This window comes from Indicator indicator, chromosome 27 (assembly GCF_027791375.1).
Source record: "Indicator indicator isolate 239-I01 chromosome 27, UM_Iind_1.1, whole genome shotgun sequence".
NCBI lineage: Eukaryota > Metazoa > Chordata > Aves > Piciformes > Indicatoridae > Indicator > Indicator indicator.
In genome coordinates, this window is record NC_072036.1 from 6,801,872 (window position 1) to 6,820,128 (window position 18,257).

Below are 18,257 nucleotides of genomic sequence, written 5' to 3' on the forward strand. Positions count from 1 at the left end.
CTCTAAAGGGAGTGCAAGTTTTGTATTTTCAGTCTGAAAAGGTGCTGTCTGATGTGAAGAATGAAATATAACCTTATTATAAAAAGATTGATGGGATTTTTTTCAAGGAGCACAGTGTACTCTAATGTATTAAAACGCTTGTTGGGTGAAAAGCACCATTTGTAAAATGATGTGTTTCTAATAATGTGAGTGTTTGTGACTCAGATTGCTCAGACCTTAAATCTTGAAAACCAGCAGAAAAATCCCTCTCAGTGTATTGCTGAGCTAACAAAAATTTTAAAAGGAGGGGAGAATCCATCAGGTGTAACATTTTATTTGTGACATGTAGTGCTATGCTACCCTTTCTATTTAAATGAGAAAACTGCTAGTCAGATAGGACCATATCATATCAAAAGACACAAGAATCAGTCCATCTAGATGTCACAGGCTAGCCTCCCCTATCAGCTGTAGGATTTTCCTTACATAGTTGATGTAATCTTGCCCTGAAGAATAGTTGGTCTTAACAATGAAGTGCTTGATTTCAGACCTTGATAGTGTCATTTTTTTTTAATTGATCTTTATACAAAACCTAGAAGTATTTTTTTTATAATTTGGCTATGAAAAATTTGTTATAGGCAGTGCAGTAGTGTGAACTGACAGATGTGATAATCCTTACAAACTACTTAAATATAATTATTCTTTTTCTGAGTTAAGAGATACTGTAGATGGAAAACATTGCTTAACTTTTAGTTAATTTCTGGCTTTAAAATTCTAAGTATTTTCTTCTTTTGAATGTTCTTCTCAGAGTTGATGTAAGTATTAATGACTAATGGATATTTGCTGTTCTGTTGTGGGTTAGATCTCTTTACTGAAGCAGAATCTGGAGATGCAGCTTTCCCAGTCACAGAGCTCTTTACAACAGCTACAAGCCCAGTTCAGTCAGGAGCGACAGAGGCTGACTCAGGAGATCCAGGAATTAGAAGAGGAGCATCAGCAAAGGCATAAATCACTTCAGGAAGCACACATCCTTGCCTTTCAAAACATGGAAGAAACAAAAGAGCAAGAGCAAAAGGCATGTTTATATAGATATTCCAAATTGTTGTAGGGAATGTTGCCATTTTAGCAATTTATTTACACAGCTGGAGTTAATGAAGAAAAGTATCTGCACAAACAACCACATTTCCTTTTCAGATGATGTCTTACAGAAGCATTTTTATCCAGATAAATCTGATGAAGACATATGGAAAATCATCACTAATAGTGGCATTGTTTCATGCCTTGCTTTATACTCTAACAGTATATGCATATATATGTCTATTTGTATATCTATATAAATCTAAATATATATATAATTATCAACACACAGTAGTTTGACATTGCTGTCCATAACATTAATGCAAAACAGGTTTGTCTGAATTTTCCATTATAACTTGATTTCACAATTTTTAATGTATTTCCTAAAAATGGACCCACTTTGTAGTGTGGTTTATGTTTTCATTGTTTTAAATATTGCATAAACGACATTCTGCAACTTGCAAGATAATTTTCATGTCCAGAACAATGTCACACCCCATACTTTTTTCAAAAACTTGACTAAACCAGCTTTAAAAATTGAAATTTTGGCAGTGCATGGTACTTTTAAGTGTCTTATATTTTAAAGTCCAGATCTAGACTATACCTTTGCAATTTTTCCATTGTCCCAGCTGAGTACTCTGGTTCACTTCACAAACTGATCTTGGCATGCACAAAGTGGATTCCTTTTGTTTGAAATGAAAAGTAGATGATGTGCACCACAAACATTCTGCACCATACACTTCTATAGGGAATGAACAGGGATGTAACTGAGGAGCAAAGATCACCAGATGTCCTTCATGTACACCCTAGACCCATCTATGGATTTGTACCTTATCATGCTGCTTGCTGTTGTAAATATCACAGAATCACAGAAAGATTCAGGTTGGAGAAGACCCTCAGGATCACCAAGTCCAACTGATAACCCTGTTCTACAAAGTTCACCCCTAAACCATATACCCAAGCACTGCATCTAAGTGAACTTTAAACACATCCAGGGTTGGTGATTCAACCAGCTCCCTGGGCAGCACATTCCAATGCCTGACCACTCTTTTTTGTCAAAAAAAACATGCCTAAAAAAATATCCATAGATTGGGTTTCTTTCTTTTTCTCTAGCTGTGAGCAGAACTCAGTTTTTGTGCATGGGTATCAGCCACTGAAAAAAAAAAATTCTTAGAGAATAAAGTCTGAGCAATTATTTGTGCACTTGTAATAATTTCTAGGGTATGGCAGTGCCTGCTTTTTGTTGCCAGTTCTTTATTGTGTAATGTGTTTTACGTTCCCTAAGCAGGTATAGAAAATGTTTTGTCAATTTTGATTCCATAGGAATTGGAAGAACGTTTACAGCAGAAACACTCTGAAGAACTACATGCACTGAAGGAAACACATAAACAAGCCATGGAAGGTTTCAAACTGGAGATGGAACAGGAGCTTCAGACTCTACGATTTGAGCTGGAGGATGAAGGAAAAGCAATGTTAGGTATGGAGTGTTTTCAGATTGGCAAGTAGGTCCCAAAGCATTGTTTCTACATGGATATATGTGTGTGGATTTGTCACACTGTAGTGTATCTCAGTCATTCAGTGTTGACCTAGTTCCTCTTAAAATCAGTATAAGCTTTAACAGGTAAGCTTAAAACTGTTCACTTCTGAAAATTCTTAACTGCTTCTGGAAGGGGTAAGTGACCAAATTTCATGATGAAGAATTGTTTCAGGAAGTGACAGGAGTAAAATGACAGCACAGTTGCTTAGCTGATGTGAACAGTGTGTGTTAGGTCAGCAGCAGTACTTGAAGGAGCTAATCAATGCAAACATTTGCCAACTAAACTTTTTTGTTTGTTCATGGTAACCAGCTTCCTTGCGCTCAGAGCTAAATCATCAACACGCAGCAGCCATTGACCAGCTAAGGCACAACCATCAACAAGAACTGGTAGCTGCTAAAATGGAGCTGGAAAGAAGCATAGACCTTGGCAGGCGACAGGTAAGAGCCATTGCTGGCAACTGACTGTGAAACTGCCTGATCTGTATTTGTTTTCTCTAAGCTGGAGGCAAAAACTGTTGTGCACAAACCACAAATGTAATCCTTCCCAGCACCATCCCTGACAGTTTACCTAAACTTCTCTGCTTAGCTGCTGCTTCTTTCAACAAACCTCATTGGAAGCCTTCTAAAGTCTCCATGTCAAGGCAGTTTCAGAAGTGTGCAGCTGTCTGGGAGCACACTGGCTTGTCTTGGGAGGAAAGTGCCAATTCTCACAAAATTCTACCCATCCTCAGCCACCAGAACAACTCAAAAAGAAAAAACCTGTTTCTCTGAAGCCTAAGTGAAGGCTGAGAAGTGGTTGCTTAAAACCAAACCTTTGCTTCAAACCAACGAGGAGCCAAATTGAAAAAGATAAATTGGCATCTAATGAAAGCAGGGAATGTAATGTAACAGTTTGTGACTGTTTCTTAAAAAAACACCACACACAACCTCCCCCCCTCAAAAAAAACCCAAACCAAACCCACAAATCCCAAAGCTGCTGTTGACTACCTTTGCTTTCAGCAGCAAACTGATTCATCCACTTTTACCTTTTTTTTTTACCTTGTACACAGTCAGTTTTTTCAATAGTAACTAGAAATTCAAAACTTGATCTCTATTGAAAGGAAGCCAGACTCTATATTTGGCTGTACAATAGGCTTTTCAGGATTCATTTACTGATAGTCCAGCACTAAGGAGGGGGAGTGGGTTTAGAAATACATTAACAGAGAAAACATGTTTGGTTGGATATAGCCAACACAGTCAAAGATCAGCCCTTCTTTTTCTCTTCCTTGCTGGTTTGAAAGTGTGGGCACTGGAGGCAAAATTGTGGTGCTGTCAGCAGTGAACCTTGCAGGGTTTAAGAGGACAGTTTCAATCATGTTAAACCTAGAAAAAGACATCTAAAAGAGATGTCAGGAGTTTTAATTACAAGAGCAAGTGTCTGATCCAAGCAAATGCCATGTACTTGTGGCCTTGTGATGAGCAGAGCATTGTACTAAGCTTTATTTACACTGAGGGCAAAGCAGTTAAATTGTGTTTTCCTGTGCTAGAATGCTCATTAGTTCAGAGGATCAGAGCTGAAGTAGATGCAGAGAGGTCTGACCAGGGTGGTTATATTTGAAATATTTAAATGTGGATAGAAATTTTCCAGGGCTTTTTCTTATAACTTTAATACAGTCTCTCTGTTGGGAGGTAGAGGGCTATTTTTAAAGGTCTATTCTTAAAGATGTCCTATAAAATTTGTGTATTTGTATTTCCTGTATGCATGAAAGCACAAAGTACAGTGATAGATAAAACTGCTTTGAAATATCTGCTGATTTTCTATCTGTGCAAGCTACATGGTCATTAATTATTGTGAACCTGTAAGAAGTGGAACTGCTGGAAATGGAGAACTCTGAAAAAGGTTGATTTTATTACAGACTTTCTCTAAACTGGGGAGAATCAGTATTAGAACCAGGATAGGTTCTGGATGAGTTTCTCAGTTGTTAACTGTATTGGAATTTCTTATGCAGAAAGGATGATTTTATTGATATACTGGACATAATATAAATAGTATATATACTATTTAGCATGTGTTCTGCTATGAGATATATATATGTATGAGAGGAGACTTCTGAATTGTTGTTTCTTGGTGCCTTTTTGTTCCATTTATGGGGATGAAAGGGGAAAAATGTTTCTTTATATTGTATGTTGAAAAGGTAGAAAAATGCTAAGTGCCCAGCACCCTGGTTCTTAGCAGTATGTGTGGGCAAAGGGACAATATGCTGAGCTACACAAACAGGCAATGACAGGTTTTACATTTTTCTCCCAAATGAAAGCAGTTTGTTCCAGAAATTTGATTTCTTCGTTATTTGTACTTGTGCACAATAAAACCACCTCAGTTTTAACAACATTTGTGTCAGCATCAAAAACTGTTGAATGGAAGCTGTGCTCAGCTGTTCTCTTCCAAAAGCAAATATTGTGCTTCTGAGAGTCTAAAATATTTTGCTGCTGCTACTTGTATCATAGGAGAAAGACTTTTTGTGCCGAATATCAGATCTCCAAGATGAACTGAGACACCGAGACCATCATATATCTGAACTGGACAAAGAGATTCTGCACCTTCATGAAAATATAAGTGCATTGACCAAGGAATTAGAGTTTAAAGGGAAAGAAGTTCTTAGAATACGTAGTGAATCCAACCAACAGATCAGGTATGAATTTTTCCACTCTAAACTCGGATAGGTTTTGTTTTCCTGAGTAAAACAATATGTGAATTACCATTTGTAGCTTTTAATTTATCCTCTCAATCAAGTGATGTTTTATCATTTAGTCTGCTTTAGAAAAAAAAAAGCTATGCCCATTGCTAATAAACTTAGTGAATGTAACCATACAGCTGAGCTCCACTCAGAGATAATATTTTGGCATATTACAGCAACAGTCCACTCAAGTCTTGGTTTTTGGTGGTGTTGTTTTTTTTTTTATAATTCATTACATTGGTTTATTTAAAAAAGCATTAAAGGAGATGCATTTCCCATGAAATAAGCTAGAAGATTGGAGGCCAGTAAAGCAGTGGGTTTTGATGAATCAGTAATTCCTTCTGTGTTGTCTGATATTCTCTAATAGTTATTAGAAGCATGGCAGAAAATAGTGATGAAGAAACAAGTCTGCTTTTAGAATAACTCTCTTTTTAACAAAAAAATAAATTAAACAGGATGCATGAGCAAGATTTAAGCAAGAAACATGAGAAAGAGCTGGATGTCTTGACAGCAGATCACATCAGAGAGAAACAAAGCATGCTGGCAGATTTTAATAAGACCCAAGAGCTGCTCAAGGAAATTAATTCGGCTTTACAATTTTCGTAAGTTTTGTTGTGTTAAAGAAAAAATGTCTATGTAGCTGCATTTGAGTGAACAGTTTATTCTGGTGTCCATAAATTGCTGGAGATACTGCAGAGATGCAGATGTATGAAAATCTCAGTCAAGTAAGGGGCCCAGTTTTGCATTCTTTAGGAGACACAATTCTATAAGGAATTTAGTGAAATAGATCGTTAGGGATTTGAGACTGAAGAATTTCAAGTAGGAAAGATATTAAATCTCTGTGGTGCTTAGGAAGATTGGAGAAAACATTACTTCAAACGTTATTTGCTCAAACTTCAATACATCTTTTTTGAGAACACAGGAGTTCCTTCAGCAAGTTTATAAACAGTACAATATTTGCCACTAGGAAGTCTGACTGTAGCATGAGTGAGGCAAACGTTTTTAGGTTTGCCAGCAGAAGGAGAAATAGTGTCTGAAATCAGCATAACATGAGCATAGCAATTACAGAATACTTAGAGTGTCTCCAAGTGTACTGGTTTATTGGGGGGATCTAATTCAACCCATAACACCAAGTCAAAATGCCACCTGGGGTTAGGCCATCTCTAGGAATGTGTTGTCTAGGTGCTGTCTTCTTGTCTCCTACATCTTACCTTCTTTATCTGTGTCTGTGGTGTATCCTGTTCCATCAGGGTTTCTGGCTGAGGTTTCAGAGCACATTGAGAGCTTCCTGACACAAAGTTGTCACTGAGGGATTTGTATTTGCAGCACAAAAGACTGATGGCAGAGAAAGCAATTGGGTTGAACTACATGATAGAAAAGTTTTTAAAGTATATGTTTTTAAATGGACAATAAAAAGCAGATGCATCTAATTCTATTCTTTCCGAATAACATGCACTTAGAAATTGTCTTCAAAGAAGATGGGTGTAAAATTCTAGTTCTTACTCCCTCATTAGCATGTCTAGTGCACACCCTTGTGACCTGAAAAGTGTGGTAACTTGCCATTCAGTAAATTAGGTGTGAACTACCTCCTCTTTACTGCCTGTATCTTCTTTGAGTAACAAGCTGAAGAGCACCCACCAGAACTAGGTTTTGGAACTATTTACCCTAACTTTTCCTCCTGTTAACTTGTTTGGTTTTCAGTATCCTAACATTTTCTGAATTTAGTTAGTTTCCTACTCCGAGTTTTGCTCAGCTTAGAGTTGCAAGGAAGCAGCCACTGGCCTACAAACAGCAAACATTATCCAGGATCATAGAATCATACAGTGGTTTGTACTGGAAGGGGCTATTAAAGGTCATCTAGTCCAACCCCCCTGGCAGTGAGCAGGGGCAACTTAAACTAGATCAGGTTGCTCAGAGCCCCATCCAACCTGACCCTGAATGTTTCCAGGGATAGGGCACCTGCTGACTCTCTGGGTACCTTTTCTGGTATTTCACTACCCTCATTGTAAAAAAAAGTCTTCCTTCTATCCTCATGTAAAGCTATCCTCTTTTAGTTTAAAACCATCAGCCCTGGTCCTGCTGCAGTAAGCCCTGCTAAAATGTCTGTCCCCATCTCTCTTTAAGTATTGAAAGGCCACAACAGGGGCTCCCCAGAGTCTTCTCTTTTCCAGGCTGAACAACCCCAGCTCTCTCAGCCTTTTTTCACAGAAGAGATGTTCCAGCCCTCTGATGATTTTTGTGGCCTCTTCTGGACCCACTCCAAAAGATCCACATCCTTCTCATGCTGAGGGCTCTAGAGCTAGAGGCAGTGTACTCCAGGTGGGGGGTCTCACCAGGGCAGAATAGAGTGGCAGTCACCTCCCTTAACCTGCAGCCCATGCTGCCTTGGATGCAGCCCAGGATATGTTGGCCTTCTGTGCTGTGAGCCATTCTGCTGGCTCATGTCCAGCTTTTCCTTCACCAGCACCCCCAAGTCCTGTCTGCAGGGCTTCTCTCAATCCCTTCATCACCCATCTTGTGTTGATACTGGAGTCTGCCCCTACCCAAGTGCAGAACCTTGCCCTTAGCCTTGTTAAACTTCATAAGGTTCACATGTGCTCACTTCTCAAGTCCAGGTCCCTCTGAATGTCCTTCCCAGCTGCACCACTCAGGTTGGTGTCATCTGCAAACATGCAGAGAGTGCACTTGATCCAGCTGTCTGTGTCATTGCTGAAGCTATTAAACAGCACTGGTCTGAGCACAGACCCCAGAGAGACACCACTTGCCACCCATCTGCATCTGGGTGTCAAGCTGTTGACCACTACTCCTTGGAGTAGGTCAGGGTGTCCTGACCTGGCTTTCTGTGTGTTCTCTCTCTGCTTACACTGAAGCTGGGAAGCCAATTGTAAAAACCCAACAACAAAACAGGAGAGTTTTATGCAGCTCTTTCTTAAGTATCTGTCTGCAGATTCAGCCTCACCTAAAGCACAGTCTCATGGATGTTCATGAAATGGAGAATCTCTCTCACACTGATTGAGAGCAAGTATCACTATTTAGGCTCTACAGCTAGAGTCTTTACATTACATTTTCTCTCTTTGAACCAGAAAAAGCCCAGTTATCTGAAATATCTGAAAATAAATTTACAGCTGTAAGTGTGCTCTGCACTCTGGGGATCTGTCCACAGTAGCTGAACCCAGCAGAAATGTCTAAACACAAACTGAGCCAGCTGAGCATATTTCTGTTCTGCTGAGTCAGGTGCCTTTTCTGAAAATAAACCCAGTCATGTTCGCATTCACAATGTTTTATGTAAATACATTATGTAATCTCCTCTGATTTGAAGGTTATAAATACAATTTAATAAGAACTGGGTTTTTTTCAGATGCACTCAAACTAAAAATCACATAGCTGCTTCTGAAGGTAAAATATTTCTCCCTAGTCAGAGGTGTCTAACTTCCAGGTGTCTTTGTGGAATGAAGTTTGAGCTGACACCTTAAATTCATGGATTTTTGGTTTTTCAGGGTTTGCTTGGGATTTTTGTTTTGTTTTAATTTCTTTCTTCATTAAGTTTTACATTTTCTGAAGCTGTTCTAAAACTTGTTTCACTATTCTACAAGAGGGCTGAATATGTGAGAGGTATTTTAGTAGTTTCATTTGGTCCAATGTTTAGTATCATGAGCATTAGATGATGTTTCAAAGAGACATTTGAAGTAGTCATGTCTTCAAAACTTGTTCTTTAGGGAGAAACAAGCATGTTTATGCAGTCTTTCTCAGTTGGCTTATTTCACTTCTCTCCTTTAATGCTTTCCCAGCAGGCATTTCAAATTTCCTCCTATTTTTTTTTCCAAATGTTTATCACTTGTTACATTTCTCTTAATCCATCTATCCTAATATCCAAGTGTTACTGCTTTTCTTTTGCAGCTCATTGCTTTATTTCATCTTCATCAGTGGTACTAACTTGATTTTGTGGTGAGGAATTAGTTACCTATTAGTCTCCACTCTCTTGGATAACTTTGCTCCAGTATGTTCTACATGAACTAAGGAAGATGGTGCCAGCCTTGTCTGTCTGTCCAGTTTCTCCAGTCTCACAAGCATGCATCTTTATTCAGAGTAGTCATCTATAAAAAGTAAAAGGAGTTTGTTTTCCTCATCAAGAAAGTGAATAGCCACCTTTAAAAAATTACATTAAGATGAAGTGTAAAGCTGTGTAGTCCCTGTATTTCATAGAAGGATCAATCCTAGCCTTGTCTTCTGTAATTTTGCTGTCCATATGATGGCTTTGAATGCCTTAAATTCCTTTTGTCTTCCAGGAAGCTTTTTTGCAAACACCTAGTACTGCATGCACAAGAAGGATGTGAAGGTTTTAGAATTTTGCCCAATTAGTAGTTATTGGAGCAAATGTTATTGGTATTGTTGATAGTTTTTTGGGGGGGTTGGGCTTTTTGTTTTTTAACTAGCTGAATTTGAATGGTAATACAGAAATTAATTTACTTCAAGGAGATAAAGTCATCTTCTGTTTTCACTCCCTTAACTCTCTTTTGTGCTGATCAAAGATGTGAGTATTCACTTATGATTGAACACTGGCTCAGGCTAAAGGGGGTGTTCTTCTTTCCTATAAAGTTTAGAAGAAATGGAAGAAAAGTATAAAAACAGAGAATCAAGACCAGAAGATTTACAGCTTATCTCAGAACTGAAAGACCTAATTGCAGAGCGGGACCAACTCATAAAGAAACTGATTGTAAGACTTTTATGCTCTCTTGGTTTAATATCTTGACAGATATGAAAGTTAATCTAATTCAAAGTGGTTTTAATGTATTTAAAGAACCATGTTATTCATATTTTTCAACACATTATTCCTGTGATTCCACTGACTCATAGTAGTAAAACTAATTAGATATGAAGAGTTTTTCACAATCAAGCATAACACATGATTACAAAAAATATTTCAGTATGACCTTGACCACATGTTTCCTGTCTCCAGTCCTGGAAGAAGCCAGCCATATAAGCCATACAAGAAGTAGTCTCTTCTTTGAGGTTTCTCAGACAGATTTCCTGATCCACTGAGCTTCCCAAATTCAGATTAGTCTGATTAGATGCTGATTCAGAACAAGGAATGAGGAAATTGAAATTAATTAGAGATCAGACATGAACTATACTGAGTCCCACTGCATACTCCATTAGGTTATGCTTACTCTCAGGAACATAGAACCACATCAGAACTGCATAAATAGAAATTATTTAGATTGTTACATAGAATACTATATGAAACTTTAAACATAAATTGAAATATTTGGAGGTACTAATTTCTTTTTAAAGAGAGATCATTTTGTAGGCAGATTTGGCCACTAACTGATTGAAAATGCATAAAAAGAAGTTTTCTATTTGTTCTTCTTTTTAGGAAGACAAAAAGTTCTATCAGCTGGAGCTAGTTAACAGGGAGACTAACTACAACAAAATGTTTAATGCAAGCCCTAATGTTGGTGTTATTAATCCATTGGTGAAGGTATGTTCCATGGACTTCATTGCTAAAGTGAAGAAAAAGAAATTTAAACTTAGGATACAGTAAAAAAGAAATCTGTGTATGTGTGTGTGCTTACATGTGTACATGTATCACTCTTAAAAGACATGTTCAAAACAAGGAACATAGTTTTCCATTTGTCTCTACTTATCTCTGTGTAGGTTTGTTCCTTTTTGTGTTGTTGAGAGAACCACTGATATTGTTGCCCTGTTTTGCTAGACATGTATGACATAAACCAGTTTAATCTCACAGAACTGCAAAATCAAAATAGAAAAGTGGCAGAAAAGCACCAGGGGGCAGGACTGTAGCATGTAATAGAGAAGACTGACACCTGTAACCATAATTTTTCTTGGTTATTTTGGAAAGTGCAAGGGCAATTCCGTTTTTCAGATGGTGCTCAGGATGGAAGACCATTAGAAAGGTAGAGGGAGAGGAGTCACTAAAGGAATAGAGTAAGGATGAAAAGGGGAAGGGAAAGAGAATGAAAAGGGCATGGAATGAGCCTGAATGGAAAAATAATACTGGAGAAATGGAGTGACAAAGCAGGTATGGACTGTGAGGGCAACAGGAGACACAAGTCAGTCTTTAGCCTTCTCAGTTATTGTCACCTCCTTTACGAGTGAAAACACTCCAGTAGCAGCCTTTTCCAGTTCTCTCCATCCTGCTGAACAGCAGCCAGGGAAGGCTACTCTACCAGCAGGCATAGTCTGTCTCTTCAAAACCCAGCAGCATTCCTTCATGAGGAATGTAGACAGACTGCAGAAGGGTGCCTTCACAGAACACACAATGTTAAGGGCTGAAAGGGACCCTGTGCCAGAGCAGGGTCACCTGTACCAGATCACACAGAATCAGAATTAAGTCCTCTGATGTTTCCTTCCTCCTCATAATAGCTGATAGGTTATTTCACCTGCATGGAAAGGGAAGAGATTTGTCCCAGTTTAGAAGGAGAACAACTCTGGAAGGTTCTGAAGCAGAGGGTAACCCAAGGTGCACAATATGAGCAGCTCAGGTGCCTGAGAGCTTCAGTGATCAAGGTCCAGTCCCTGCTATTTGAGAGGAGGTTTGGCTCCATTGTATGAGGCCAGGCTGTGTTATTTAGCAAAGCCTCACTGTAGTTCACATCAGATCAGTGCATTTCCTACTTCTGCACAAACTGCTGCAAATTTTCGAGATCTTCCTACATTTTTCAGGAGCCCAGCAGCTCTCACAGTCTTATCTGCAGATGCCCAGCTTTTATGCATAATAGCAGAGAAGAACTTAGTCTGTTCCCAGTAGAGACAATACCAGGACTGCCAGACACAATCTGAATGCTTTCTTTTTGTGATAAAGGTTGTTTGAAACTTTTGGAAGTTTGTCTGAACCACTCATCTGTAAAGATGTGAAATGTAACCATCAAGTATACAAGCTTATGTTTTGTGTGAAATCTGAAGTGTTTGGGGAAAGTGCTTCAGCATATTTCCATAGTGATAATTCATATATTTTTATAATATGCTTCTATCACTTCAAATTGTTCAGACTTTAGAAGTGTCTTGTACACCAGAACGTTTTGTTGTCTCATTTTGGAAGTTGTGGACTATGTTACTTTATTTTGTCCAAGCATGTATTGTGTTATTGGAGAATGAATTACAAAGAAAACAAAAATCTCATTCTCTTTTTTTTTTGGTAATAAAAAGACAAAACTTACGAGTTACTACTTTGCATATTAATGCAAAATTAGACCCATTGCAGTATGTATTACAGATTCTCCTATTTATGCAATGGATCTGTGTAGTATTGCATTGTTACATATGAAGTTTCTTAATACTTTGCATGAATTTCATGGAAACAATACACACTATTTTGTCTCTTCATATTTGACTGCTTCAGAAGCAAAGATTTTTTTTTTAATAGAGAACAAGACACAATCTGTAGTACTTTTCTAAGCACTGTGAATAATAGAGATTTCCCAGAAATGAGCCACCTATGAAGCACACAGATTTAACTACAATGTTTCACACCACTTCAATTAGAGTGTATATTAACTTGCCAGATGTATTTTACACACAGCTGCTTACTTCTACCAAATGACCTTTTCCACCATAATGTTATTTCAGCTACTACAGAAGTAAAGTGCATGGGACAATCTTAGTTTAATTCTCTGCAGCTAAAGAGCTTTGTCTGTGATGCTTAAAAAAGACTTTTTTTTTTTCTTTTTGTATTGAAGCTTTCTGCTAAATTGTTGAGGGGGGTAATTGTATTTTGTCAAACATCCCCACCAGTGTGGCTACAATTAGTAGCATTTGCATCTGCCAGCACTAGAGAGGTCAGGCAACGAAATCACAGCTAGTAGAGAGCTAAAGAGAAGAAAGTTCAAACAAACAATAGGACTTTGTGTCTCTGTTTGATCTCATGCCTGCCCTTGAATGGAGCAGCTCTTCTGTCTCAAGTGGAATTCAGCTGGAAAATGTGATACAGAAACATGAGATTCCACTTGCCTTTCACTTTATTTAGTTCAAATTTGTGTAATTCATAATCCCTTCAGGTTTTTTTCTTCCCCCCCCCTGCTGCTTTCTTAGGGTTGCATATATGTAACTGAATGGAAGTGTTTATTATATATTCAACTAATACATAATTCATGGGAATAAAGGAATCCATTCATTAAAAAATCCTATTTTTGGAAGTAAGGCTTTTTAAATATTAATATTTTATTGTGGACATGGACTGTTTGATAGAAGTCAGAAAATACACACAGAGTCCTGTCAACACAGCTATTTTTAAAAGGCTATGGAATTATTTGAAGCTTCCTTCTACATGAAAATGTCTATAAAAGTAGAGGGGATAAATACTGTATGACGTGTTATGGAGAGTTAAAAAGTGATATAAAAATAAAATTCGTCAGTGTTTGGAGTCCCTTGAAATCCTCTCAGTAAAGACAGGATTAAGAAAAATGTTCTGTTGTGCCATCTGGTGGTTAGAAATGGCAAATATAGCAGTGTGGGAAGCCTGGGTTGCTTCTGCAAGAAACTGAATTCCTGGACAATAATCTTTTTATCTCTGTCAGTGCTGTGAAATGATGGCTGACTACGAGGCTGTAACTGCTGTAGAAGAAATGTAGCTGCTTGTCTAGGTTCCATGTTCCAGTTATCAATATGTGCCTCAGTGATGGGGTGAAACGTTGGAGAGTTTAATTTCTTTGGTCACTGAGATTGGCTGTTACTACATTTGACAGCAGAGCCGTTCTGCTGATCTCAGAAAAAAAAAAAAACAACCAAACAAACAAAAACCAAATAGAAAGATTTAAGTAAACATGAAAGGTTGAACAGACTGAATGACAGTTCTGTCTCAACTGCCTTAAACTGAGCAAAATGTTGTACTGGAAGATCTCATGTACTCATTGATTATTACACAAAGTGTTAAAAACTTCATATCTTGATCAGAAATCTGATTTTTCTATTAAAATGTGTTATGTTCAAGTCTCGTCAAAGCAATAGAATTACCACTGGGGAAAAAAAAGCCCAATTTATCCCAATTGCTCTCCTTCAAAAGAAACCCCAATCCAACCATCAGTAGAGCTTTTGTATTTGCAAATTTCCTCATCTGTCCTGGTGCACGAAGCCTTCCTTACATTTGTTATTTTTAATGCAGCAAAAGAAGAAGAATGATAAATCAACAAACAGGTTTGTGAGTGTCCCCAATTTAAGTGCTGTGGAATCTAGCGGAGTGGTGGGCAATGGACATCCCAACCGCCTGGACCCCATTCCTAACTCACCCATCCACGATATTGAGTTCAACAGCAGCAAACCACTACCACAGCCACTGCCACCCAAAGAGCCCAAGATGTTTTTGAGGTGAGCACTGCCTCACCAATCTTTTTTTTTTTTTTTTGCTTTTTTTTTTGTGTGGGGTTTTTTTTTTTTTTTTTTTTTTGCTTAAGTCAGGAAAATTTTGCATTCCTATTGAGCTGAATCTGACTTTATGAACCTTTCAGAGGTACAAGTACTCTTATGGCATTTTTAATTTTTATATTATATTAATAGCCTCTTTATAGTATTCCTTTTTATTGCAGACCTTGTTGAAGTGTGAAGTATTCTCTCCCTTTTTCATAAGTCTCAAACTTTGAACCTCTCTAGGTACTTTAACATGTGCTTCCAATTGTTTACATATATGAACAATTGTTTTAAGTGTTTGTGTTATTTACTGATTATTTACTGATTGTCACTTAGGAATTGATACTAGCACAGAATTTTTTTCATTCAGTATTATATGATAATGTTTTTTATGTAAGAAAACTTATTTTCTGTGCTACATGAATGTTTTGTGTTTCCCCTTTGTTCACCTGTATCAAATTGTTTTATAGAGTAACCTTACCACAGCAACAGGAAATGTGCATGCTTGGATGCTTAATGCTGAGCTCCCAGTCACCAAAACCAGCATTTAAGTCTGAAGTAATTCTTGCACAAAATAATAAATTCAAAATAGCATTGTAGAGGCAGGATTTAATCTTTTGACTTGATGCCCCTACACTTTAAACACACTGAAGGGCTGTACTCTGTATTTAATAGGTGCTGATCTCTTACCTTAAAGTTGGCAGATTAAAGCAATGTGTAATTATCACAGTTTGCTGTTTACTCTCTCCTTTGGTTTAATGCAAAAGACCACATACCTAGCAACTACTACTAATAAAAGGAAACAAATAACAGGGTCTAAAATAGAAGAGGAAACACCATCTATTTCAACAGAAAACAATAGTGAACAAAAACCCAAAGCCAAAAGTTACTGTTGCTTATTTTTTCCTGTGCATGTGATGTGCATGAATGTACTCAGAAACCTGTAACATGCATGTGCATGAACTTGTGGACTGTGATGCTGGGGTTTCCATTCCAATTGGGCTTGTTTTCCATATTATCCAGTAATCCAGTAGGGATTCTTTGATTACAGATTGTTGTTTTGTTTTTTTTTTTTTTTCATTGATAAAGGAACTTGTGTAATTAAATTTAAATTATTCTCTCTTGCCCACTCTGTGAGAATTTTAAGTATTCAAGGGGGAATGATATCTTGTCTGGAGTGCAGCAGTTTCTTTTTTCCCTAGGATATTAGCATCTTTTAAATGTGTGCATGAACAGCACTTCCAATGATAGTTGTGCTCAGTGTTCAGTATGAAAATGTGTATTTCTGTTCAGTTGCCAACCAGTCTTTGTGAGCACATGGCTACAAATATGATGCTTGCATCATATTTCCTTTAAAATTAACTTTACCCCAGGAAAAGGATGCTAAAAGAGGACCTTCTCCAGTCACGCTTTTCCAAGAAAATCCTTTTTGTTCTTCCTGAAAACCCACAGCTGCTTATGGGATTTAAAATCATGTTTTCCAAAATATTATTTGCCCATCCTATAATGTGGCTTCTGAACTGACTTGTCTGTGCTGCTGATGCTCTCCAATGGAGTGGATAATCACAGATCCTGTAGGGAGACATTAAATCATGTCCTGAGGCACACTGATAATTATTAATCCATGGAAAAAAAAAAAAAAACAACTGAATGGTCTCTGTAATTTTTATTTTCTCCTAACATTTCTAATGTTTGTGTAGTTATGGGATAATTATTTCTCTTTCCTTCTTGTGAATTTAGCCCCCCTCAGACTGATGCTTCACCAGTGGCTTCACCGGATCCTCAACGCCAGGAGTGGCTTGCCCGGTACTTCACGTTCTGAGAGATGCTTTGGTTTTGTGGCACACGTGATGTGGACTGTTTATAAAGAGCATGACCTTAAGTAAACCCTCCTGTGAACAAACTTTGCTGTAATTTGTCAGAACACTGTGAATGAGAAAGTATTTGTCTTTCTGATTTGAAACTGCACTGTATTTCATGTTATCTTTGTTGGAATCACTTGACATGGTACTATATAATCTGTGTAATTATAACTATTATTTTTATTTAAAATGGAAGAGTCTTTAAACTTTGTAATTACTGCATAATAAATTTTGGTAGAACAAACATAATGCTTTCCCCCCTTTTTCCTATAAATGTGTTTTCTTTGATTTCAGGCAAGGCTTTTCCCCCCAAAAAAATAACATAATTGCATGGTTACTAGAAATACAATCGAAATTGTGAAAGGAAAGAAGTATCTAAACCTCTCCAGTTTGGGCAGGATGTGTTTAAAGCATCCCAGTTTTGTTCTGTTACTTTGTGGCACTTCAAAAACTGTCTCATTTTAACATTCCTGAGGAAGAATGTGAAATAAATCACAACTAGTGTAGCTGCTAGCCTTCAGAGCAGAGTGATTTTGACAGGAGGCCACAAAGAAAGAAAAAAAGCCACAAACCAGGAGCTGTTCTCTGGGGAGGGAGCTGTCTCCTTACCTGTTGCTCATGAGGCTTTGCTGTTATAATCAGTTTATCACTGAATTTAAGCAGAAACTATTCCCACAAGTTATGTATCTTTTCTGTCAACAGAAACAAATGCTTAAAACATTTAGAATGCTGTACTAAATACCTGCATAGATCAAGAAGCTACATTTTTGAGTGTATAGCCCTTCTTTGGATAAAATTCATGGCTGAAATGGGGGAGGAAAAAAAAAGGCAAACAGAACAACCACCTATCCAACTTTTTCCCATTTATTCATTCTACAGATACAGATCTTTCATTAAAACTCCCCTTCCCTTGTCTATATTAAAAGGTTTTTCTTCTTCTTGAACTGATAAATGATTTTTTTTTCAGCTAGTGAGCATGACTCTACAATCTACCCCTTTTGTGCTGCTGCCAGTGTTGCTTGAGAGTTTTGCTGCAGTAGATAGAGATCTAGAGCTTAATGTCTTTTTTTTATATATATTAATATATATATATGTTTTTCATTCAAAGATTACCACAAAGTAACTCACACTGGTAGTCTCAGGGAGAAAATTGTCTCTTTGTTTTATGAATGTATTTTTAAGCTGAATTTCTTCTCTTTTAAATGCAGGAATAAATGCTTGAGTTATTTGAATAAAGTTTTAGTTAGCATATATAAAGGACTTTAATATTTCATCTGAAGCCCTAACGACATCCTTCTTTTTTTTCTTTTTTTGCTATATGCACAAAGGTAAATACCCAGATCAAGATACTTGCTAATTACAATGAGTTTTGTATGTAGTATATGTATAAATGAAGAATTTGTATGTTTTCATATAAACAATATAAAAATCTTCTAAAATGAACATTTTAAAACTTCTATCTTAGAATTCAGCTTGAAAACTCCACTGAAAGCTGTATTCTGGCGATGCTGCCGTGGATTAAAGATGCAGAGAGGAGATTTGCTGTAGCTGGTGGACTCAACTGTAGGTATATGCAACTTCTTAATTTTAGAAGAAAGCCATATTGGGCAAAATGTCAGATCTCTTGGCTGTTACCCAAAATAAAATACACTAGCTCATTTTGTTACAATGTTCTGAAGCGAGTGTTGCGTGTTTCTTCTTGCGTGCTTGGTGAGGGCTCAGCCTTTTTCA

General features: G+C 37.4%; 1 protein-coding gene across 3 annotated transcripts in view; it reads left to right on the forward strand.

Annotated features, from left to right (window-relative positions):
* Window positions 1-16,486, forward strand: part of FAM184A (family with sequence similarity 184 member A) — a 60,789-nt gene extending 44,303 nt beyond the window's left edge. Inside the window, exons 10-18 of one of the 3 annotated variants that reach the window (XM_054393122.1) lie at window positions 839-1,051; window positions 2,377-2,530; window positions 2,901-3,028; window positions 5,075-5,259; window positions 5,760-5,906; window positions 9,901-10,018; window positions 10,679-10,783; window positions 14,423-14,625; window positions 16,405-16,486. In XM_054393122.1, the coding sequence (XP_054249097.1) occupies window positions 839-1,051; window positions 2,377-2,530; window positions 2,901-3,028; window positions 5,075-5,259; window positions 5,760-5,906; window positions 9,901-10,018; window positions 10,679-10,783; window positions 14,423-14,625; window positions 16,405-16,486 (1,335 nt within the window). The remainder of the gene's footprint in view (window positions 1-838; window positions 1,052-2,376; window positions 2,531-2,900; window positions 3,029-5,074; window positions 5,260-5,759; window positions 5,907-9,900; window positions 10,019-10,678; window positions 10,784-14,422; window positions 14,626-16,404) is intronic. The other 2 variants (XM_054393123.1, XM_054393124.1) reach the window with 2 other exon arrangements.
* Window positions 16,487-18,257: the final 1,771 nt, after the last annotated feature.